The sequence below is a fragment of the Gymnoscopelus braueri genome (genome assembly GCF_963280865.1).
Source record: "Gymnoscopelus braueri genome assembly, chromosome: 21".
NCBI classification, from domain to species: domain Eukaryota; kingdom Metazoa; phylum Chordata; class Actinopteri; order Myctophiformes; family Myctophidae; genus Gymnoscopelus; species Gymnoscopelus braueri.
Window position 1 is genome coordinate 9,943,786 of NC_137623.1, and position 24,265 is coordinate 9,968,050.

The following is a 24,265-nucleotide window of genomic DNA, read 5'->3' on the forward strand; positions in this document are numbered from 1 at the left end:
TCGGGGCTGCTGATCAGATGACACAGCTGGTGCTGAGGTCCCTTGTGGGATCCGTATCTTCACTCTGATTTGTATGTTTTTGTGGCTTGGTTAGTGAGGAGGATAGAGTGAAGAGAAAGGCTTTTTATTGTAGGTAATGTACGCAAATGGCACATGTACACATTTCTGTACTGTAGATGCATAAGGGGAAAATGGATGTATTTGTATTTGTGTACGTCGTCAACGTTGATGTTGATGTGAGGTTCAAGTCCCTGACTTAAACCGACTTAAACCATCAAGTTACTTCGATCGATTTAGATTAGTCTGATTAATTGGAAATTATTTGCAGATTTGTTTATATACAGAGAAAGTAATTGCTTCTTGATTGTTCGACTAACCTACATGAGCAAGAATACGTCGGTTGTAGTGGTTGGGTTCTAAATATCAGTTTTTAAATATTTCCTCCACTTTCCTCCTTTTGAAGTAGTGACATTTACTATACTACCACAATAATGAATTGGAGAGGGCTTTCTCTCTCTCTCACTCTCTCTCTCTCTCTCTCTCTCTCTCTCTCTCTCTCTCTGGGATTTCACAGTTTTTTGTTGCTTTTTCATCATAGGAGGACAATATGCAATACAGGTCTCTGAATGGCAATCAAATACAGATGGTCCCACTTCAGTCTGTCCGCCGACCTGCCAGTGGAATAGTCAGCCAGCCAAAGCCAGCAGGTTACACAACAATGAAGTAAAATCTACAAACACAGATTGTACACTTTAAATGCAGACAAACATAGCAGTCTAGTGGTGGCTATGAAGCTCAGTTTGAGGCAACCATCTCTCTATTCATGCAGAGTAATCAGATATCAAACTAACAGTATATTGACTGGAGATGGACAGTAAGGATTTTTGCATGTAGTAGCAGTAGGTGGGGGGTTATCTCTGCAGCTATTCAGACAAACCACCCACTACTAGAACAATGTTTCCCAAAGTGGGGTCCAGGGCCCCTCAGGGTTCCTTGAAGGGGTTCCAAATGGACCCGGACAGGTCTGCATAACTCTGAGAGTGCAAAAATGGTGGTCCTTGAAATTTAAATGTTCAAGAACCACTGCACTAGAATGCACCATGTTTCACCATGTTTTTCTCTTGGAGAGGTGAGAGATTTGAGGTGCTTTGCTGTTTGCTTCATGGGGTGCCTGGCTGCGTGTCTCTCAGTGGTCTTTGGTGTGTGTGCCACATGCTCAGCAATGTTGTGTATTTTGAATCCGCTTTGTTTACAATATCCTATCCCCTCTCTCACGTGTGTCATTATCTCCTTTCTTCCAGCTACTGCGTTTTTTGCTCTGTCCTTCTTTCAATGTGTTTATTTCTGCTTCGCTCCGGAGACGCTGTGGCATTATTTTCCCTCCGTGTTTATCTTCCGCCACAGAGAGACAGACTAATAAATGAATCATTGTACTGTTCCCTTATCTGGCCGTACCAGGCCAAAGTTGAGCCAGTGAGACACATGTTCCGCCAAAGCAAATTAGCGCACAACAACAACCGGACAAATGCCTCCTCAAACAAACGGCCATGGGCAGATTCACAAAGGCAGCATTTACCCACTTAAACCCTTGTATACTTCGTCGTACGACAAATAGTGAAAATAGCAAATCTGTAAACTCTCAACAGATACAAATGGAGCTTGTAGATTGGCTATTTTCGAAAATGTTTATTATTATTTTGAAAGTGGTAAAGGCAATATGAAGCAGGATGTTCAAACTCATCCCCCTGTCTCACCAGTTAGCAATGTCTGAACTGTTGTCGGCGGTTAACTTGGGTGACTTAATGTCCATGTTTATCTCATAGTCTCATGATGCTAGTGACTCAGAACCTCACACGCATACAAGTCTGAGGTCTACACACTCAGTTGTGTTTTCAGTCATGTGCAAGTATGACTTTCAATCTATGTTTGTTCACATGGTCACCCCTTTATTATCAGTGACCTGACCACAGTAAAGATTGGACAGTTAACTTTCTTCTGTTAACCTTTCATAGTTTCTAGAAGAATAGGCACCTCTGTTTCATAAATACCAGTGTTGGATAGTGTATTGCTTTGCTTTGAATTGCCAAATAAAGACCCACTCAAGTCTTTCCCCCCCCTTAAACTAGGATTATTTCAACCCGTTATACATCTCATAATTATCTCCCAAAGGTCACACCAGCTTCTCCACTGTTGCTCTCTACTCATCCCCCACTCTCTACACCACCATTCTTTACTATTCTGATGGTCTCTCTATTCTCACTGCACCCACCCCCCTGCTCATCCTTTGACCCCAGCTATGTAATGACAGTGCGCAGGGGTGTCATCACCATGCCGACAACACCATCTTAACCAAGAATTTTTTTCCCCCTCCATGCTTATCCCAAAGCAAAAATAACCTCAAAATCCTGCCCCCAATCACTGCGATTCACTGAACCCATGGAGGGAGCACTGATTTACAAGCAGTACAAGCCTCAGGGCCTCGCTATCGGAGCGCCGACCTTGTTCTCTAATCGCAAATGATTTAAAATAGCATGCCTTTGTTGTAAAACCTTGCGCGTAGTAGGACGTGTTGAGTGAACCAAAAACGAGCGTTCCCCCTGAAGATTTTCCTTGGATTAACTGTCCTGATTAATCTGTCCTTCACCGTAATCTTTTTGCAGTGCATTAAAGAGGGAAGTTAATTTTAGTTGAAGATCATCATGGGCTAAAGCAGTGGTTCTCAAAATGGGGTCCTTGAGGGGGGTTCCAGGGGGTCCCTAGCTAAATTATTGATGGTTAAGAAGAACCAAATGGACCCTTGAAGGTCTGTAAATCTCCGGGGGATTCTGGGAGTCTGTGATGAAATGCATACCAAACTGGGCATCCTTGAAACTGAAAGGTTTTAGAACCCCTGGGCTAAAGAGGGGTTATTCGTTTCTTGTGAACGTGCGCTAATGAAGACATCACCTGACCCTGACTGCCTGTAACACTTGTTGACTTTTAATTGGACTGTACTCAAGCAGGGGGGATAAAAAGTCTCAAATCTGAATCGGAATGTGTTTTGCAACCTGGGAAATACATTTTCACAATTACATTTTGAGATGTGTTTGGCCACTCAAAATGTATTTTCCAACACGCGAGAAGTGTTGGAAAAGTGTCTAAACTGTATTTTACTTGTCACTTTGTTTTACTCTGAAACTACAGTACTGACCTGTTCATTCATAATTGAAAAGTCAGTCAGATAGACAGACAGACAGACAGACAGACAGACAGACAGGCCTTTAAGCACAGCAGTTACAGAGTACAGATACAGAGGGAAAAAGTAGATACAGCTAAGAGTAGTGACAAGATAACTAAGGTTAAGAAACAATAATAAAAAGCGGCTTTGAATATAGGACCGTAACGGATACAGTATCAGCACTGAGCAGAAATGGTGAGGGGGAAAAAAAAAATCCAAATCAAACAATATCTATATAGTCACTGTATCAATACAGTATCAACAATATACATCAGTACAGTAACAGCACTGTACAGCCAGTGTCAGTGAGGAAGATAATGCACTGATAACAGTAGAAACAATATCCGTGCAAACGACAGTCGGTATCAGTAAAGTATTGAATGGATGATAAGTTACATAATTATATTAGCTCCTGTACATTGTGTGCAAATCCAGACTGTTAATTTAACTTGGAGAGTGTAAAAATATATATTTTTTAAAACTGTGAGTGTTAAATTAACAGTGAGTAGCTTATATAATCCGTTCACTCTGCTACCTCCTGTCTCATAGTAGTAGGGACGTAATAAGATTTAGGAATCAACTCAATGTCACGTGTGACAAGTCATGCGCTCTTTGTAGAGTGTTTGTGTGCGTGCATGTGTGTGTCTTTCGAAAGGAAGATATCTAATTTGATTTGACTTTATTGTTCCCGTGGGGAAATTTGTCCTCTATATTTAAGCCATCCTAAGGAGGAGCAGTGGGCAGGACGCTGTGCAAGCGCTCGGGGACCAACTCCAGTTGTAATGCCACTGCCAGTACCGTGGTCAAGGGCACTGGTAGGTGTACCTAGCATGGATGTTTTTAGCGGTGGACAAAGTACCCCAACCTCAGTACTTGAGTCAAAGTATAGATACTCCTGATCAAACATTACTCAGCTATGTGTCCTCTCCTCTGCGTCATCAGTGCCCATACCCTAGGTGGGGCCTGATGGAGGGGAAAGGAACTGGTTGGAATAACGTGTTCCTTCCACGCGCTACGTCCAACCGGGGAAACTCCCCCCTGTCAGGTGATAAGAAGCGGCTTGCTAGCTCCTCATGCATTGAAGGAGGCATGAGCTCAGTTCTGGGCTCTCCCTATGCTGGCAGAGGGAGAGTAGTGCCCAGGATTACATAGGCAATTGGCACTGGGTGAAAAAATGGGTTACAAAATCTTAGGATAAAAAATTTGGTTCAAGTGTTTAAATCAGGCATTAGCAGTCTCGAGGCCCTCCCCCTGCCCCTCGGTAAAAGCCCAGTCAAAAGAAGGGTTGCATTGTACCAACAACCATTTCCTTTTTGCGTAAAGATCGTCTTAGCATTTGTAGGCAGAAGCCACAATCTTTCCTGGTATTAAAACTACTTTTAACAGGGTATTCAAATAGAAAAATCTATATACTTTTGTTAGATTCTTACTTATGTTTGAAGCAATAAACTAATTCTCCGGGACTCCTAGTGTGAAATCGATTGGCATAAGGCTGCAATGTGCAGGGATGCTCATACGCGTGAACGCTGTTGTGGTGGCCAATTAGCCACACAATGGAGCACCATAGCAACCATTTTGCCCCCCCTATAATGATTGTGACATTTATGGTGCCACAATAATTAATTGGAGAGGGCTGAATGGTGTAGTTAATTTATGCAATCCAATAACTCTGCATATATTTATTATCATAACAACGCTTGAATTACAAATTACAAATTGAATCAATTTAATGTGCCAACACACATGCAAAATGTAGCAGAGTGGCTCCGAGCCTCTCCCTGAATACCAAGTGCCTAATATCTTCCCGGCCAAGGGGGGATTCCCTCTTAGCCTAGGAGGCTAGCGGTTAAGATGTTTGTGTCCCTAACTAAAGGGAGACTCGGTTTTGAATCCTGGGCGTTACACAAACACATGAACTAGCCTATGTTTTAGAGGTGTATATGCATTTTCTGTTTAAAATAAGTGATATACTGCACCGGTTCTCAATATGGGGTCTGGGGACCCCCAGGGGTCTTTGAAGAGGTTCCAGGGGGTCCCCAGCTAAATGATTGATAGTTAGGAACCAAATGGACCCTTACGGGTCTGTTATGGATCCTAATGGGTCCATTTGGTTCCATTTGTAGTCTTATGTTCTCAGAGTTAAATTAACATTGATGATTTAATAGTATATACTGTAGATTGGGTTCCCAGAGATAAAAATCATATCAAATGGGGGTCTGTGGCCTAATGCATATCAGACTGAGGGTCTTTGAAATTAAAGAGAGAGTCCATGGAGTATCCATCTCTTAAGGTCCTTGCACACTGGTGCGTCTTTTCGTTGCGTTTTATTTTTTTTCATTGTTTTTTCAATTTTTTTCATTGTTGTAAAAAAAACGCAACGAAAAGACGCACCAGTGTGCAAGGACCTTTATACTGTAGTAGCCAGCCAGCTCTTGTAACATGGGATAATGGCACCACTTACACACATTTGGGAATGCTAAACTCCTTGCAGCATCAGAGTATTAACTGAAGGGGAAAGCCGGCTTTAAGTGAGGCTAATGCTCTTTGACACCGGTACCACAGGCCCTACCATTTACTAATGGACCTGGTCCTACCACCAACGTGCATCAGGGGTACAGTAAATGCTATTATATCTAGCTTTACTGCTTTAGTAGATGTGTGTTTCCCAGTATATTTTCATGTTTGACTTGTAATCTGCTGTAGAGCAGCACAACAGGCATAAGTGCAAACTGCATATTGTCTTTTTATTGCCGGTGACCCCATACAATTATTGCCAGTCATACCAGCCCCTTGCTCATAATAAAACTTTTCCGTTTGCCGTTCAGGGACACTGTTTTCAGTGCCGCTTTTGTTTCAGGCGACAGGCAAGTCAAACGTTATTCCGCCGTCAGAGAAGAGTTCATCCATCAATGCTATCAAAGCATGCTATTTGCATGCAAATTTCGGACTGAGGAGACATGCCAGCCGCACAATAAGAGCCAATTAGTCAACTGGGAAGCTTGTTTTCGGCAAATCCGACAAGAAAGCAATGCTGGCAAGAATGTCTGGTTCCCCTCTCGTCTCTGTCTCCCTCCGTCTGCTCTCGTGCTTTGTAATTGCTTTAAGGTAGATTCAATTTGGGATAATCAGCAGAAAGACGAGTCTGTTACTATGGGCCTCTGGCTCTCTTTTCTGCTCTGTTCCTGTCGTCTGCCAAGTCAGTTGATGTGCTCCCTGGCTTTTTAACTCGCTGGCTCGCTGACTTTTTCACAGTTTGAAAATTGATTGCAGTATATACTGTAGCCAAGTTTTCAGGCTACGTACATTTTTTTTAATATACCATTCAGGCATAATTTCATTTTCAGTTCAGTCAGTCCAGAGTGAATAGATACTACAAGGCACTTGCAGGATAAGAATACCCATTCTCTGTTTATTATACATTGTTTACATGACAATATTTTCATGGTAGAATGATTCTGTTTTTGACGTTTTAGTGATTGGAGTGAAAGTAAATTAAGGCCACTGCTTTATTGAGTAACTGGATCTCTGTACACAGACCTGATTGACTTATAAAACTACAGTATAAAAGCATTTAGGTCTAACATCTTCTGTAATATTTTGGAAAAGAACGGGTGACCTTGTTGTACCCTGTAAACCTGTGCAGAATGCCACATCCTTTCTTTTTGTATTTCTGTCAGTGGTATGTTATCACATTTCCATCATGCATTTATTATAATTGCCTGATGAAGGGACTGTGATCTTTCCGCATTTGAAAACAACAGAAAATCTACTTTAGCTTCTGACTCGTTAACATTGTACCTTGAATTATAAAGAATTTGGTGAATCCTGCTTTGAGACCAATCTCATACCAGTATTGGGCGACTGGTAAGGCACTGGAACCCCTAATGGTCTAAACTGGTCTTAGTCATCCATTGTTGCTGGTCAATATTCTTCTGCCTCTGATCTTGTTTTAGGTTACTGTTTTTATTTGTGTATCTATCCAAGGTATCCTGCTTTATATACTCATACCGTGACACACATTCACACTGGGAGCTCCACTGGAGCAGCTGTGGAGTTAGTGCCTTGCTCAAGGGCACTTAAGTGGTCGGTTAGGGCACTTCAGTGGTAGGTGAACCGGCAACCTTCTGGTTAGAAGCACGCCACTCTAAACGATCAATTCCCAACAACACATGTTGTTATTTACAACCTTTTTTACAACCATCTAAACCCAATATACTGTACCTTGTTGACTGGGGTCCCCCAGGGGTCTGTAGTTGGTTCCCTTTTTTCCCCCTCTGCACCAAATCTCTTAACCGAAAATAGCCAATCTACAAGCTCACAATGCATCATAACATTTGCATTTTTGTTTTGTTTACCCAATGGCAGATTATTATGACATGCCCAGAATAGGGACGCTACCGTTCATGTCGTTAATTAAATCACATGAATATTTGGCTTCAATGTTAGCCATTATCAGCCTATTTTCTCCCCATGCTCTTTGATGTGTGTGTCTTTTGTTTTACTTTTGTTGTTGTGGGGATCAAACGGGTGTAGACCTCGTGGGAACTCTCTGGTCCCATGAGGAAAAGGGTAATTTCTTTGGTTATTTTAAATAGGGTTAGAGATTTTGAGGTTCAGTTTGGCAGTGATTACGGTTAATGTTAGAGTTAGATGGGCCATTCTGTTAAAATGGCATGAAAATGCTTTTGATGTCCCCACAAAGATAGTATACTGTGTGAGATCTGTAGAATGCTGAGGCCTCCTGAAGCTCTTAATGGCAGAGCTAATTAATTTTCCACTGACTCGGTGTTGGATGACACTCTGTGTGTGTGCGTGTGTGTGTGTGACTGTGAGATCACTAGTACACGCCCCATTCCCCAGTGCACATGCATGCTGGACATGCAAGCCCATCACAAAGGACAACTACGATGGACATGGGTCATTGTATTGGCAGATATGTTATGGTATAAAGCCATATCTCTGCTTTGAGCCTGTTTTCCAAAACTCACAGTCAGGGGCAGCTAACCACTTATGCTCTATATACTTCAGTGTAGTATATAGACTGTACAAGCCTGGCCTCCATTCAGTCTACCATGGTGCTTTGAATCTGTGTAGGAATCTAGTGTCGGTGAATTAAAATAGAATAAACTGTGGGAATGTATAATCGAATCTGTCATCACTGAGATGTATGGGAGTTGGCAGGTGGCATCCCTTGTCTGGTACAGGACAGGTGGGAGTGCTCGGGGAGCTCAGAATTTGATTCCACTGAGATTTTAATTGGGGCGGGGGGTTAGTAGGGAAGTGCAAGTGATTACCAAGCCATAACACTGAATATTTTGTGCAATTCATAATATTCTGTCTAACGTAGATACGGAGGCAGTGAGAGTAAGATTTTGGACATTAAAATGATGTCACCACATGTCACCACAGTAAAAATCTAAATTTGTTTCTCTTGCGGGTCAATTTTTACACTGGGATAAACCCTTTTACGTTCCTACACTGCAATATCCAGTCTCTGTATCCTCCTCTTGACCCTCTGCCTTGGTGGAGACTGGAGAAACACGTGGTAGCATCACCGATGTCTAGTCTCAGGATCATGACTGACCGGTTTTCCCCGGTCGGTCTATTTGTGGCGTTCTGGAGCGGAGGGTCTATTGTGTTAGGCTGTCACACTGAAGAGTTTAGCATCCTCGTTAAGCCACCTGGTTTTTCCCCTCAGTCCAGCTGTTGCCATGGGCCTTTGTTATCTAATTTACTGTAACTTGATTTGAGCCTTGAAATACATTCACAACTGTCCACTATAGACGAGTACTTTACTGTGTATGTGTGTGTGTGTGTGTGTGTGTGTGTGTGTGTGTATATATGTATTTTATTTTTGGCAAACACTTGTAGTGTAGATTACAGTAGCACTTCCTATCCTTCCTTCCTTAGCATTATTGTTGCTGTGCACGGTCCTTAGACCTCTGACCTCTAAGCCCCTTTTCCACTGCAGCTTAAGCACCACACCACACCACACCACACCACACCACACCACACCACACCGCATCAAAATATCTACCGTGTGATGTGTGTGCAGGTGTGCAGAACTACAGTATTAATTCCATATATGTGGCTGCGTGTGCAGCAACATATATGGAATTACATCGATTCATGAGCCACAGCCAAGCACCCAAATGGCTACTTTGCATAACGGGTTTATAAGTGAGTGTGCAAATGCATCCTCTTTCCTCGCATACACGGAAAGCAACACAGCATTTTGTCTGAATGGCTTCAGTACCCCCTGCTGCTAGTATCCTACAGTTTCTGCACACAACAATGCCTCAGCCACCATCGAAGAAGAGAAAGATACTCGCTCAAAGCAAACTTTTAGTTTCAGCTCCTATAATTCAAGACATACCTTGAATTATTTGCATTAGTTTAAACAGACTAAAACTAAGCTAAAAACTAGTAATTTCCTATACAAACACGTTTCCTACCTTAAGGTAAAGTAAAATGTGCGTCATTAAAATAGCGTTCCGCCCCCCAAAAAAATCACCATTTCACCCCTAGACGTGTCGCGTGCCAGACATAGCTGATCTACAAGCCCACAACGTGTTGTGGATGTGACGCGCTGTGGGCTTGTGGCTCAGCTATAATTTGACATGAAGATGTCTGTGTTTATTAGAATATTGTGCACAGAGAGGATGGGTGTTCATTAGAATATTGTGCAGCCATGCAGCAGAGTGAGAGGTCATCACGATGCAGCTGTTTTCTCTGCCTCTGTGTCTCTTCCTGACTGTCTCTCCCAATCTGTCTCTCTTCCTGCCTGTCTCTCCCAATCTGTCTCTCTTTCTGCCTGTCTCTCCCAATCTGTCTCTCTTCCTGCCTGTCTCTCCCAATCTGTCTCTCTTTCTGCCTGTCTCTCCCAATCTGTCTCTCTTCCTGCCTGTCTCTCCCAATCTGTCTCTCTTTCTGCCCGTCTCTCCCAATCTGTCTCTCTTCCTGCCTGTCTCTCCCAATCTGTCTCTCTTTCTGCCTGTCTCTCCCAATCTGTCTCTCTTCCTGCCTGTCTCTCCCAATCTGTCTCTCTTTCTGCCCGTCTCTCCCAATCTGTCTCTCTTCCTGCCTGTCTCTCCCAATCGGTCTCTCTTCCTGCCTGTCTCTCCCAATCTGTCTCTCTTCCTGCCTGTCTCTCCCAATCTGTCTCTCTTTCTGCCCGTCTCTCCCAATCTGTCTCTCTTCCTGCCTGTCTCTCCCAATCGGTCTCTCTTCCTGCCTGTCTCTCCCAATCTGTCTCTCTTCCTGCCTGTCTCTCCCAATCTGTCTCTCTTTCTGCCTGTCTCTCCCAATCTGTCTCTCTTCCTGACTGTCTCTCCCAATCTGTCTCAATTCCTGGCTTTCTCTACCAATCTGTCTCTCTTTCTGCCTGTCTCTCCCAATCTGTCTCTCTTCCTGACTGTCTCTCCCAATCTGTCTCAATTCCTGGCTTTCTCTCCCAATCTGTCTCTCTTCCTGACTGTCTCTCCCAATCTGTCTCAATTCCTGGCTTTCTCTACCAATCTGTCTCTCTTTCTGCCTGTCTCTCTCAATTTCTCTCTCTCCCTCCCTTCCCCCCCTCTCTCTCTCTCTCTCTCTCTCTCTGTCTCTCTCTCTCTCTGTCTCTCTCTCCTTTCCTCTGATCCTTTCATCCTCTCTCCATAAGCTCTCTCTCGTGCCAGGTCTCTATTTTTACCATCCTTCTCAGCAAACAGTATAGATTCAAATGTCCTCTATTGATTAAATTGCCTCTTTCTGTTATTAACTAATAGTCCAATCATCCAATGGTTATCATTATTGCCTGTGGTGTTTCATTTGATTCAATGACACTTATTGTTATGGATACAATAACCAAGGCATCTTCGTATCGAGCAAACATGTCACAGAGGCGCCCATGGAACGATTACTTCTTCTTCCATGTTTCACATGACAGCCACAATGTTACTATGATTGGAAATATCCATGCTACTACAGTACACTTTTCTATTTCTATATAGTGCACAATCATTAGTGGCATGGTCTGAAAATGACTCATTGTTAGAATGAGTGTGTTTTAGTGACATTAATAGCTAGTGCCTAATAATAGCTCCCAAAATTGTCATTGAAATGAAACCTGATCTGTTTTTCATAATCAGGAGCTTATTCACGTTATTATGAACAGGATAAGGTGTTTCAATAAACAATGTGCGAAGGAGCTGACATTGTCATTGATTTATTATAATTGGCAGATAAGTTTGAGACGATTGCCAATGTTAATGTTTTATGTTTATAATATCATGTCAAAGTAGCCTATTACTCATAATAATCCCATTCGCTTTCACAGGATCTGACAGAATGACTTCTGAGACATAGCTGAGAGTGTTCTATCATGATCTCCATTAGCTTGATGACTTGTAGGCCTTGGGTGTCTCTAATGATATGATTCGAGTTTTTCCGCTTGCATGTGATTTCTTTTGACAGGACGTCAATTCTCCTTCTCATCAAAGACACCTGAAGCCACAGAGTGCAGTCATTCATGCCATTCTGTACACTAGGACTTCATTGTAATGTGGCATCCTCAATTATTGTAGTTTTTCATGTGGTTTCACTTAAACCCTATATACTTTGTTGACTGGGATTCCCCCCCAGAGCTCTTTAACTGTTCACCCCCGAATGGGGACGCTAGGGTGGTTAAATTCGTCAAATGAATCCAATTGAATTAAAAAATGCAATCCACCGTTCTCTGTGACAGAGTATTCTTTTATCAAGATGGCGCGTACTGTGGGCAGGCCGACGGGCATACACACCACGCTATCATTACAGGGATGAGATACCCGTTGCCCTACAGTTATCTGTATCCGTCCGTCTCTCTCTCTCGCTCGCTCGCTCGCTCGCTCGCTCGCTCTGCTAGCTAGTGGCAAAGTGTTTGAAGTCTCTAGGTTGGATGTGTGTGCATTATTGATGCTCAGGGACTGAGCTGCTAAGCTAGAGGCTTTTTTTTGCTCCATTACTATGCTCCCACCGGGCCAGGAGCATTACCTGCCTGTTGAGCTCCACTTCACCTTAGCATTAACCGAACTGTACTCTTATTCACTAACATCAGCCCCCAAGTGCAGTGGTTGTGGTTCCCAACCCTTTTACCTGGCAGCCCCCCCTTCTTATATCTGACTAAATCTGAGACCCCCCCACATCCGCATACACATGTACGCTGGCACACATGCATGCACTTGTGTTTTTCAGACATGTTAAGTCCACTTAAGCCCTATACACCTCACCTCATACAATGAATAGTGAAAAGTATTTTAGCTATTTTTGAACGTTAAGGTTGAAAGTGGTCAAATTGTAATGTTCTTCACAATGATGTTGCATCATTGTGAGTTGGGACAGTTAACATTCGGAGTTAGCTATGGTAAAGTTAACAATTTGGACTACCTCCACACAGACAAGGCCTCACGCCCCTCCCACAAGGGAGTATCGGACCCCAGGTTAGGAACCACTGCCGTAGTGTTAGCTAGTTATGGCCCTAACCTCTCACATCTATGCCAACACAATATTGGTAGGGACTAGGGAGGGACTGACCCTGAATCCTGACTGCTGAGAAATGAACTGTGCTGAACTAGAAAAGAAAATAAGTGACGTCAAACGTGATCACATTTAAGCCAAATCATTATTTCTTTGAGGGAAGTGTGACTGTAATCAGCATTGTGTCAGGCAGCCAGTCTATGGGATCAGGGTCCTGTGTGGGAGCGAAGGCACACACGCCCAATGCAAATGTCAGCTTGATGATACAGTAGTCTTACGTACTGTAGGCAGATGATCGGAGCTCTCCGCCTACCGATACGTCTGGTGGCGTCTTAATTCATAGAAAGAATTTGATTAACTGTTGCACCCATGACCCCCCTCCCTTTCTTTCCGTCTCTCTCTCTATCTCTCTCTCTCAGCATTCTGTTGACCTGAGAAGTCATCTCTGTTGTTCCTACTGTAGTATCTAATGTCACTTCACCTTTCTCTGCTCTGCTATCACAGTACTGTTTTAGACACACACACACACACACACACACACACACACACACACACACACACACACACACACACACACACACACACACACACACACACACACACACACACACACACTCCTTCTCTCTGAGATGTGGCTGCTCTGTAGCTCTGGTGACTCAACAGGCTGACCTGGTTAAGCCAGCTGTGACCTTTCGGAGGAGAGGAAAGGTCATTGTTGATCTGAAGAGCGAGCGGTTTAATTGGTCAAAAGGTCATCAGTGAGCCGAGAGGCGAAGGCCACAGTGGAATAGCACACATCTAATACAATGGGATGGTTTTTGTATTTCTCATATATTGTAATGTATCGTATTATTTATTCGTAGGTCAAAATAAAACGGCATGGTGTTAAAGACCTAATGAAATGAAAAATAACATTTTCACATACCGCTGGTCATAATGAGGACATACCTTATTTAGGGAGAGACTCTTGGGCTGCTACATTCTTTATCCAACTCGAGATGACTGCCAGACGGTGCATTACTCGTTTTAAACTTAAACGGTACATTAAAATATGTATCTGATTCTGAAAAAATAAGCAATGCGCAGTGGTGGAAAGTAACTAAGTACATTTACTTAAGTACTGTACTTAAGTACAATTTTGAGGTATTTGTACTTTACTTGAGTATTTCCAATTTCCAATACTTTTACTTCTACTCCACTACATCTCAGAGGCAAATATTGTACTTTTACTCCACTACATTTACTTGAAGACTTTAGTTACTAGTTACTTTTCAGATATAAATTATGATATAATGAAACATACATTAAACCACTTTAAACCTATTTTATACCTAGGCTATTTGAAAATAGCAGATCTACAAGCTCACAACGCGTCGCATCGCGACGCGTTGTGAGCTTGTAGATCTGCTATTTTCAAATATTTAGTACTTTTACTTTTGGTACTTTAAGTACATTTTGATGCCAATACTTTTGTACTTTTACTCAAGTAAATTTTTTATTATGGACTTTTACTTGTAACAGAGTATTTTTATATTGCAGTATTGGTACCTTTACTTAAGTAAAGAATTTGAGTACTTTTTCCACCACTGGCAATGCGGTACATGTGCGTCTGCAGTGCCTCTCTCTCTCTCTCTCTCTCTCTCTCTCTAAATCTCTGCACGACGAAACACAAACACACAGTCGAGCCCTCAATCCCATAGCCCGAGGGAGAGACGGGACCGTCGACTGAGACTGTGATGAATTATACCAGAACACGGGTTTCCCCATCTCTCCAGATCTTTAGTAAACTAGAAAATTGCATATTCAGGTCGGGTTTCCAATTGGGTCCAATCAGCAGTGAGAACTCAGAATAAATAATAACAAGATGCAGAATAAAAAAGTGCAATCGAGAGCAGAAAAAAAATGGAACTTCAACTGGAACACTTTCAAATTGAGCCACTATCTTTTCCTTTTTTTATTTGTACACAAATAATAGCACTTACACCACCTTTGCACTTTTGTAGCAAACTAGCTGGGTAAAAACCCAGCTTTTATCAATCGGAATCAGTATTTAGCTGCAACATGTAACTTTCGTTATACATGCATCTACGATGGGGCTGACTGTGTGTGTGTGTGTGTGTGTGTGTGTGTGTGTGTGTGTGTGTGTGTGCGTGAGTGAGTATCAGTGGTGGAAAGTAACTAAGTACATTTACTTAAGTACTGTACGTAAGTACAATTTTTAGGTATTTGTACTTTTGAGTATTTCCAATTTCCAATACTTTTACTTCTACTCCACTACATCTCAGAGGCAAATATTGTACTTTTACTCCACTACATTTACTTGAAGACTTTAGTTACTAGTTACTTTTCAGATATAAATTATGATATAATGAAACACACATTAAAGGGATACTTCACTTTCGGGCCGGGGACACATTTAAAAAAAATATTAAAAATAAATGAAAAAAGTTATGGAAAATTCATGGCCCCCTCACACATTAGTAGGACACTCTAATGCGTGAGGGGGCCATGAATTTTCCATAACTTTTTTCATTTATTTTTAATATTTTTTTTAAATGTGTCCCCGGCCCTAAAGTGAAGTATCCCTTTAACTACTTTAAACCTATTTTAAACCTAGGCTATTTGAAAATAGCAGATCTACAAGCTCACAACGCGTCGCATCGCGACGCGTTGTGAGCTTGTAGATCGGCTATTTTCAAATATTTAGTACTTTTACTTTTGGTACTTTAAGTACATTTTGATGCCAATACTTTTGTACTTTTACTCAAGTAAGTTTTTTATTCTGGACTTTTACTTGTAACAGAGTATTTTTATATTGCAGTATTGGTACTTTTACTTAAGTATGGAATTTGAGTACTTTTTCCACCACTGGTGAGTATGTGAGTGTGTGAGTGGTTGAGGTTGAGGAAGGTGGGGGGAGGCTGTGGGCGGGGGTATCCCGCGGGGGCATTCCCTCAGAACTGGGTCAGAGGGATTAATATGCTGGTGTGGCTGGGTGTAGCCAATCGGAGCTAATGGCGGATTAGCATGAGAAGTTTCACTTCCAAAAATGCACCGCCACCCCAGCTAGAAGTGGAAGTGTGGCGGGTATGTTGATTTTCACACGCTCAGGGAGTCAGGGGTGGGGGGGTGGGTGGTTGGTCTGCCATTTCCCCCCCTGTTGTTTATGTGTGACCAGAAAAGTACGTTTGTGGCTGGACATGTAATGCAGCTTTGAAACAGTAAATTCCTGTTTTGTTAGTTTTTTCTTTTGATTTCATGTTTGTTGTTTTTGTGGTCTGACAGTGGTAAAGCTAGATGATACATCAGTATCAACGGTGTACTTTCAGGCACACTAGTGAACTATCTGTTCTGAACTCCGTCCATACAGGAACTTGAACAGTCTTTCAGTCTCGTTCAATACATTGAAATATTGACAGATGTATTGGTACGATCCATGCAGGAGAAGGTGTGTTTGTATGCCAACTGTAAGAATTTCAAGAATGTATTGGTAAATTAGGTATATTTACCATTCAAATAATAGAAGTGGTGTCTGTTCCAAAAATCCCATATCAGTCTGGCTCCAGTGAGTACTGGAACTGATTGCTAGCCTACTTTTATCTGAATATCACGTTAGTCAAAAATCTGACCTGGCTCTGACACAACAAGGACGCTTACTGTCCTTTTCCTTAATTAGATGGAAAGCAAATGCAGACAGACATTTTGGCATTACTCGTGTTTTGGTTCAAGCACCTCTCTGGTTCACTTGGATTACAAAGAATCCTTTTCTCCGCTTGCAGGATAATGTTGTATTTGAGAACATTTTATCTCTCATAGTTAGCATGCATTACTGTGTGTGAACCCATTCCCTTAACCACTTTAAACCTGGTCAGGTGAAAATTACAAAAGGAATTCATTTTCATTTTCTTTTGTGATAACCGATCAAAAAGCTCACAACGCATCTCACCACGACACGTTTGGAGCTTTCATATCTGCTATTTTCTCTATTTGTTGTATGATGAAGTCTAGCTGGCTTAGGTGGTTAACTGCTATGATTCACTGCGGCAACCTGAACGCTTGCCCCAAAACACACTCGCCCCCATTCTTTTCCGCAGACCGCTCACCCCCAGCGGTTCTTGTATTCTTTAGGAATACGTTTAGGGTTAGGCATAGTTTAGGAATAAGGTTAGGTTTATTTCATGTAACCTACTGAGGTTAAGTTTAGGAATACCTGGTGGCAACCTGGTGGCGACCTGGTGGCGATCACCGGATTTGACCCGGGGCGAGCGTATTGTGGGGCGAGCGTCCTTGTATTCCACACTCCCTGGCTTGAGGGAAGTACCCTGGGTTTATAAATGGTGCTGCATATGGTATTGTGACCTATAACTAACACTGCTAAATGGTTTTATCTTGTCTCGTGACACTGTCATGTTAGGTCATGTATTTCTTGGCATGCTGTGGCTGTCGCACACGACCCATGTTTGCATACTGTCGATGTCACATTCTTTCTCCCCCAGGAGTCTGACATTTTCCTTTTTTTTCTTCTCCTCGTCTCTCTGTACTGTACAGTTCCTCTCTGGGGGCAACCTAATACCCTCAACAGTGTGGGGTTTTAGTTGTACTGTAACGGCCTGTGCTGAATGTCATCCTCTCTCTCTCTCTCTCTCTCTCTCTCTGTCCTCAAGGTACTGTAAGTGATATGTTTTGTTAAAATAACCATTTAATAGCTCTATAAACATATAGAGTAATCGTTGCTATAGAGTTTTGTTTTGTTTTGTTTTCAGTAACAGGTTTCAGTGTCTCAAGCTGTCTTTTAGTAAACAGAAAATACATTTTCAGGTTTAGATACCAATTTAATCCAGTCAGGAGAGAGAGAACCCCTTACTGTAGGATACAGGATAAACATGTGAAATTGGAAGCGATGAAACAAATTTGAAACTGAAACTGATAAATGGATTCTCTCTTCTGATTGGAGGAAATGAATGCCCCACCTGATCATTTATTTTCTGTTTACTAAACACTCTGTAGCAATGATTACCGTACTATCAGAATATCGAGCTTTAACTTTTTAACAACACTTTTTGTTTTAACCAAACAATATCGCTTATAGAACCTTTTGACTTTCCTGTCTTTGTCTCTGTACTGGCAGATTAAAAAAGAAAGGGAAGCCATTAAAACATATTGTCGCTGTCGGGTGGAAAACCGCTACCGAGGGGGTGGGGGGTTGAAAATGGGAGTTACAAGGTTTCTGCCTGACAGTGGACAATATCCTTCTTTCTGCCCTCAGTAAAGTACATGCAGATCTCTAAGCAGTGTGGTATTACCACATACAGTAGGTGTCAAAGGACTGTAGGACATCCTGCCTGCTCGCCAACACATAAGCCCTTCTATGTCAAGGTCATACTTGAATTAACTTAGCCTCTCTCTCCTCGGCATTCCATTTTTTTTTTACGGTTCTCTCTTAAAAGGATGTGAAAATTATACATTACTTGACCGACAAAATACAATTATTTATGACGTCTAGCAGTATAGTCACCAAAATGTTCTAAATATTTCAATTAGGCTAACCTTTATCCGATGCTGTTTCCGATATGTCCATATTATATGGGCATATATGGATATCCAGTTGTCCAGAACCGCTGATCCAACCAATGTGCCCATATATGGGCATGCCAATGTCATCAGGTATCTCCATATACCGTATGGGCATAAAAGGGACACAGGTTGACAGACAGAATCAGACATCTCCATATATGGGCTTTGGGACACAGACGCTATGACTCAGACATATTGGTCAGATCGGCAGTGCGACATAGGTGTGAGGGCCGCATGGTGGCCCGAACCTCTAGTTCTAACAAAAGAACATATTGACACACACACACACACACACACACACACACACACACACACACACACACACACACACACAGAGAGAGAGCTTTGAAGCTACTGTACATTGTGTTTCATGATCATAAGGATTTCCCTCTGTTTTAAATGGCCCCATCTGGCTCTAGGGAGAATCGTTGAGTCAGCTATTTTGGGGAGATGTGAGATTTTTGCTGTGTAGCATTGTCTCTACAGGGGACAACCAGAGGATTGCGCGAGGACATTATAAACTTTGACTTTACTCTTTTCTCTCTCTCCTCTCTGTGTTTCTTATGTGTTACTCCCTCCCTCAGTTACTTTTAAAGAGCTTTACTGAACCTGGTTGAATGTGAGATGATGCTGTCTGTGAAGTCAACAACAATGAAATGTACTAGTAATTTAAATAGATGATCCGGTGAAAAATTCATGTTGACGTATGGCTTAAAACCACTTTAACAACATGAACTCTTGCTTCGCTATTCTGGGGCAAACATCCTGAGAGAATAACAGATCTGCAAGCTCACTGCGTGTTGGGACGTACGTGTATTGTGAGCTTGTACCAGTGTAAATCGGTTATTTTTGCCAAAGAGATTTGGTGTAGAGGGGGAAAAGGCCTAGTATAGACCCCTCGGGGACTCCGGGCAATAAAATATATAGGGTTTAAGTGGTTAAGCTCGCAACACTCAACGCAACGTGTTGCGAGCTTATAGGCCAGCTATTTTCACTATTTTTTGACATTTTATGAAACATTTTGCCTATAATGACATCCCAGAATAGGGATTGATTATTAATTTATTATTTTATTAAATCATTATCGATTACTTGTTATAATCGATCAAATCGATTAATTAGATTAACTGTTGCATCCCTAATTGAAAGTGGTTAAATATGTACGTATATATTTTCTTAAATTTTTTCTTAAATTTTTTCTTAAATGAAGGTATCGGCAAGAATGTGATCTGTGACCGCACCGCCACGCCTCTGGATGCCTTCCGGATGATGTCAGCGGCCCAGTACTACCCCAAGCTGCTGAGCATCATGGGAAATGTTCTGCGCTTCCTGCCAGCCTTCGTGCGGATGAAGGAGCTGCTGGAGGAAGGATACGTGGGAGAGCTGCTGGTCTGTGAGGCTCAGGTACAATTACAAGACTTTATCCTGCAGGGATTCTGTTCACCATTTATGATCTTTGGATGGGGGGGGGGAATACATTCATTAAAATTCGTTCAAGCTTTCTCAATGAAAAATTGTCACATGAGATATATATTTATATATATATTTTTTTTTTCACCTGCCCCCATATATATATAATATGTTTTTGTTGCCAGACCCAGAGAGTCGGCCAACATGAGGCTCTGTCCCTATTTCGTCCATATATGGGGATAAATGTCTGTCCATCTTTTGTCCCCCTTTCGTCCATACATGGGCATAGACACAGGCTGACACGTCATGTGAAGTCCGACTTAGCCGTGACGTAGTGCTCTGATCTTATAAAGTACTTATTCTGGGTCTGGCAGAACCAGGTCCCCTGGTCTTATTTTGTATTATATGTTAAGATTTATTTATTTATTTATATTTATTTATGACATCACAACATATTTGGCAAAAAAATAATTTTCCTAATAGACCAATAAACATTAAAGCTACCATACCGGACTTATTTTAATAAATAAAATGTTATTTCAACCAATCTGCATGGTAGAGTATGTCTATAATATAACTAGCACATCTTCAGTGGTTGGAGGTGGTCCTGACTAAACCTATTACAATAATATAAAAAAAAAAAGAATCCAAACTAACCTGAAACTATGCCTTTAAAAAAAAAAATTTTTAACTAAACTAGCAAACCCACTTTAACCCATTGATACCTGGAACGCATCTGTGTCACTTTAGATTTCTTTAGGCTATTCAAAAATAGCAGATATACAAGCGCTATGAACTTGTAGATCTGCTATTTTTGAAAAATCGAGGGAAAAAAAATTGGGTTTTTCTTTCAATTTTTTTTTTGGATTTAGAAGACCTTTCTAGAATCTTCTCAGGTCTTAAAGGGTTAAATAACATTCAAAACAAAACGGAAATTGAAAACAAAAAATACAACTAATGAAAAATGCAAAGCTACAATAACCTTGCTCTGTGCCCTCAGGTCCACAGCGGGAGTCTGCTGGGCAAGAAGTACAACTGGAGCTGCGACGACCTCATGGGAGGCGGGGGCCTGCACTCGGTGGGCAGCTACATCATCGACCTGCTGACCTTCCTGACGGGCCAGCGGGCGGCCAAGGTCCACGGCTTCCTCAAGACGTTCGTCAAGCAGACGGAGCACATCCGGGGCATCCGCCAGATCACCAGCGACGACTTCTGCACCTTCCAGATGGTGCTGGAGGGCGGCGCCTGCTGCACCGTGACGCTCAACTTCAACGTCCCCGGGGAGTTCCGGCAGGAGGTGATCGTGGTGGGCACGGTCGGGAGGCTGACGGTGACGGGCACCGACCTCTACGGGCAAAAGAACAGCGGGGTAGGGGTAGAGCCATATGAAATCCGTTTAATTTTTTTCCCAATTCCGTTTTATTTTTTCCCAAATTCTGTTTTTTCCATTTTAATATTTCTGAATTCTGTATTTAGCTTTTTATGCTCATTTTTACCATTAAAAAAAAGTGTCTGGTAAGTGGAAATGAATAAATGTTCACAATTTAATAAGATATAACAGTCCATACATCTACACAATTCGCAAAAATGTTACCCAAAAGAATTCGGTCTGAGCATGCGCAAAATGGCGTCGCCCATGTATTATTATCATTTCTATCGTCTTTCTAAGACGATTTCTACGTGGATTTTATTGTTTTAAAGTAGGATGTGTCCATGCAAAATGGTGGTGTCCCGTGGATTTGTAAAAATTCGCGGTAAAAAAAATTATTTTACCGCGAATATTTTTTATATTCCAAATTCTGCAATATTCCGTTTTTTTTTCCAATTCCATTTTTATTGGTCATTTCCGCGATTCCGTCCGCGATTCCGTTAACATGGATTTCATATGGCTCTAGGTAGGGGCCGAGGGCGGAGGAGGAGGCGGACCGGAGCTGCTCCTGAAGGACGACACGCCGCTGGAGAAGGCCTCTCTGCCGGAGAAGGCCTTCAGCGACATCCCGTCGCCGTTCCTCACGGGCACCATCCGCATGATCCAGGCCGTGCGGCGGGCCTTCGAGGACCAGGACGACCGGCGGACGTGGGACGGGAGGCCGCTGACCATGGCGGCCACCTTCGAGGACTGCCTCTACGCCCTCTGCGTGGTGGACACCATCAAGAAGTCCAACCGGTGCGGGGAGTGGCAGAACATCGTGGTGATGACGGAGGAGCCGGAGATCAGCCCCGCCTACCTGATCAGCGAGGCCATGCGGCGGAGTCGGATGTCCCTCTACTGTTAGAGTCCTCCCTAATTCTGACCCGATGGTACTCCCGCCTCACCCAAGATGGCCGACCCCCACCCCCCGTGTGGTCCCGTACGGGCCAGGGGGGGTGGTGGTGAAAGAGGTATTGTAGGAAATGTTTTTCAATACTGGTTCCCATAATCACATCCATCTCTTCAAGACCTTCGAATCTGTAATGGTACTGTTACAGGTGCAGAGAGTGGTAATGTGATACAGATGGTTATGGTTTCTCTGGTTGGCTCTGAGTGCTATCACACCCCTGTCTCAGAGGCAGAGGAATGGCAAAGTGTTTTAAAAAAGGCACATTTTTATTTATAAGAAATCTTTCTTCCACCAATAGACTAATGACCATTGTCCTTCTGAGACAGATGTTCATCAAGCTGTGGGAAACAAGAGACAAACTTCTGCTCTGTGAGGAATTCTGACTGTGACGGATCCTCTGTCAAGAAGCAGTTCAGGGAGAGACGGCACTTCCTGTTACCTCATCAGCCAATTTAGCTGATTAGCCAATAGGAGCCCTGGAAAACATCCCTTTCATCCTGCTCGTCTCGATGGAAAGGTTATGAGATTATGTGAACAAAGATGAACTTTTCTTTTCCAGGATTCGCTCCTATAATTCATTTGAAAGAGACACTGTTGATTCGTCGAAGAAGGTTTTCACCACCACGCTGGCTGTGTTCATGTCAGATATAAAGTGAAGCACGCGCCCCTTCTTCTCTTCTCTCCCCCCCACCCTCCTCATCTTCGTCTGGATGAAAAACCTCACGCTGTGGGTCAGAGTGAGGATAGACGGAGAAGAAGGGAAGTCTGGAAAGATAACCGTGCCACTAAGCTGTTTGCGATACTCTGGACTGCTGCATAGTTGTAATTCCTCCTCTGGAAATGTGAATGTTGAACATTAGTGTGCTTGACTACTTCGGTCTTTGTCTCGGCCTGCTCCGTACATGTATGCCTCTGTATGTATGTATGAAACCAGAGAGGGAGAGGAAAAAAAATCAATAGCTTGGCTGGTGCGGTTTAGCAGATGGGTCACTTTAAGTATGCAATATATCTAAGCTAGAAATCCCTGTGGACTTACTGTGCATCATCCTGCCTTTTAGTAAGGAAAAAACCCCTCGCCTGCTCTTCATTTAAAAGAGGTTCATTTAGTGCTGTGCTTATATGCAATTAGACCAGTGGTTCTCAAAGTGGGGTCCATGCAGGGGCCTCTTGAGAGTATTCAACTGGAAATACCAAGGGTCCTAATACCATAAGGGTCTGTTAAGGGTCCAATAACGCAAGTATACTCTGACAGTATTCAAGTGTAACCAAATGGACCCGTAAGGGTCCATTTTGGTTCCATTTGAGCCATGGGGGTCCTTGAAATTAAAAAAGTTAGAGAACCACTGAATTAGACCAAGCTGTGCATCAGTGCTTAAGCTACAGTAGCACTGCCAGTTGGAATGCATGCATGGCCTTTGCAATGGTTAATTTGTGCTGTTAATACTTCCTTCAGATTCTTCTCAAATGAGGCATAAACTCAGATTATTGGTTGTGTGCCTCCTTTTTTTTTTTTGAATATATTTCAAATGCCCATTATCTGCTGACCAAGATGGCTGTGTAGTATTATAATGAAATTCCCAGAATTCAGTGTGGTGAGACAATCCTGCACTATGCTGTGTGAGTGAAAGCTGAGTCACGTGGGTTTTTATCCTCATAATTCTAATCCAGAGGGTGGTCTTGCTGGCAAGCTTTGGTATCATTTAACCCATTGATACCTGGAACGCATCTGTGTCACTTTTAGATTTCTTTAGGCTATTCAAAAATAGCAGATATACAAGCTCATAGCGCGGCACCGAGTGCCGCGCTACGAGCTTGTAGATCTGCTATTTTTGAAAAATCTCGAAAATATTTTTTTTAGATTTTTTTCAAAAAACTGTTAGGATTTAGAAGACATTTCTAGAATCTTCTCAGGTCTTAATGGGTTAACAGGGTCATGTTAGCATGCTTTATAAAGCTCCCAACAAATGCACTGGAACTATATGAGGAGCCCCCAGGTATTAGTGCAGGGTATCTTATCTACAGCGTCACGTCCATTCTGTGGATTTCTGCCTGAGATGAATGAGAACCCAAGGCACACACAGTTGCAGTCAAAAATGTGCAGCAAAATGAAGGGAGTTGTTGCACAGGTTGGCTTCTGGGAGAGGTGTTATGGCGGCATGGATCATTAATCAGTGTACACTGGAAAACCGTTTTTAACCCATTAAGACCTGAGGCGATTCTTTAAAAAAAAACTAAATCCTAACAGTTT

The 24,265-nt window shown here is 42.5% G+C and overlaps 1 protein-coding gene across 1 annotated transcript in view; it reads left to right on the plus strand.

The window, feature by feature from the left end:
* The window catches only part of gfod1 (glucose-fructose oxidoreductase domain containing 1), a 36,563-nt gene extending 12,803 nt beyond the window's left edge, over window positions 1-23,760 (plus strand). The window contains exons 2-4 of the mRNA XM_080417804.1: window positions 19,497-19,690; window positions 20,697-21,065; window positions 21,592-23,760. Of these exons, the coding sequence (XP_080273930.1) occupies window positions 19,497-19,690; window positions 20,697-21,065; window positions 21,592-21,972 (944 nt within the window). The 3' untranslated portion in view covers window positions 21,973-23,760. The remainder of the gene's footprint in view (window positions 1-19,496; window positions 19,691-20,696; window positions 21,066-21,591) is intronic.
* The last annotated feature ends 505 nt before the right edge of the window (window positions 23,761-24,265 follow it).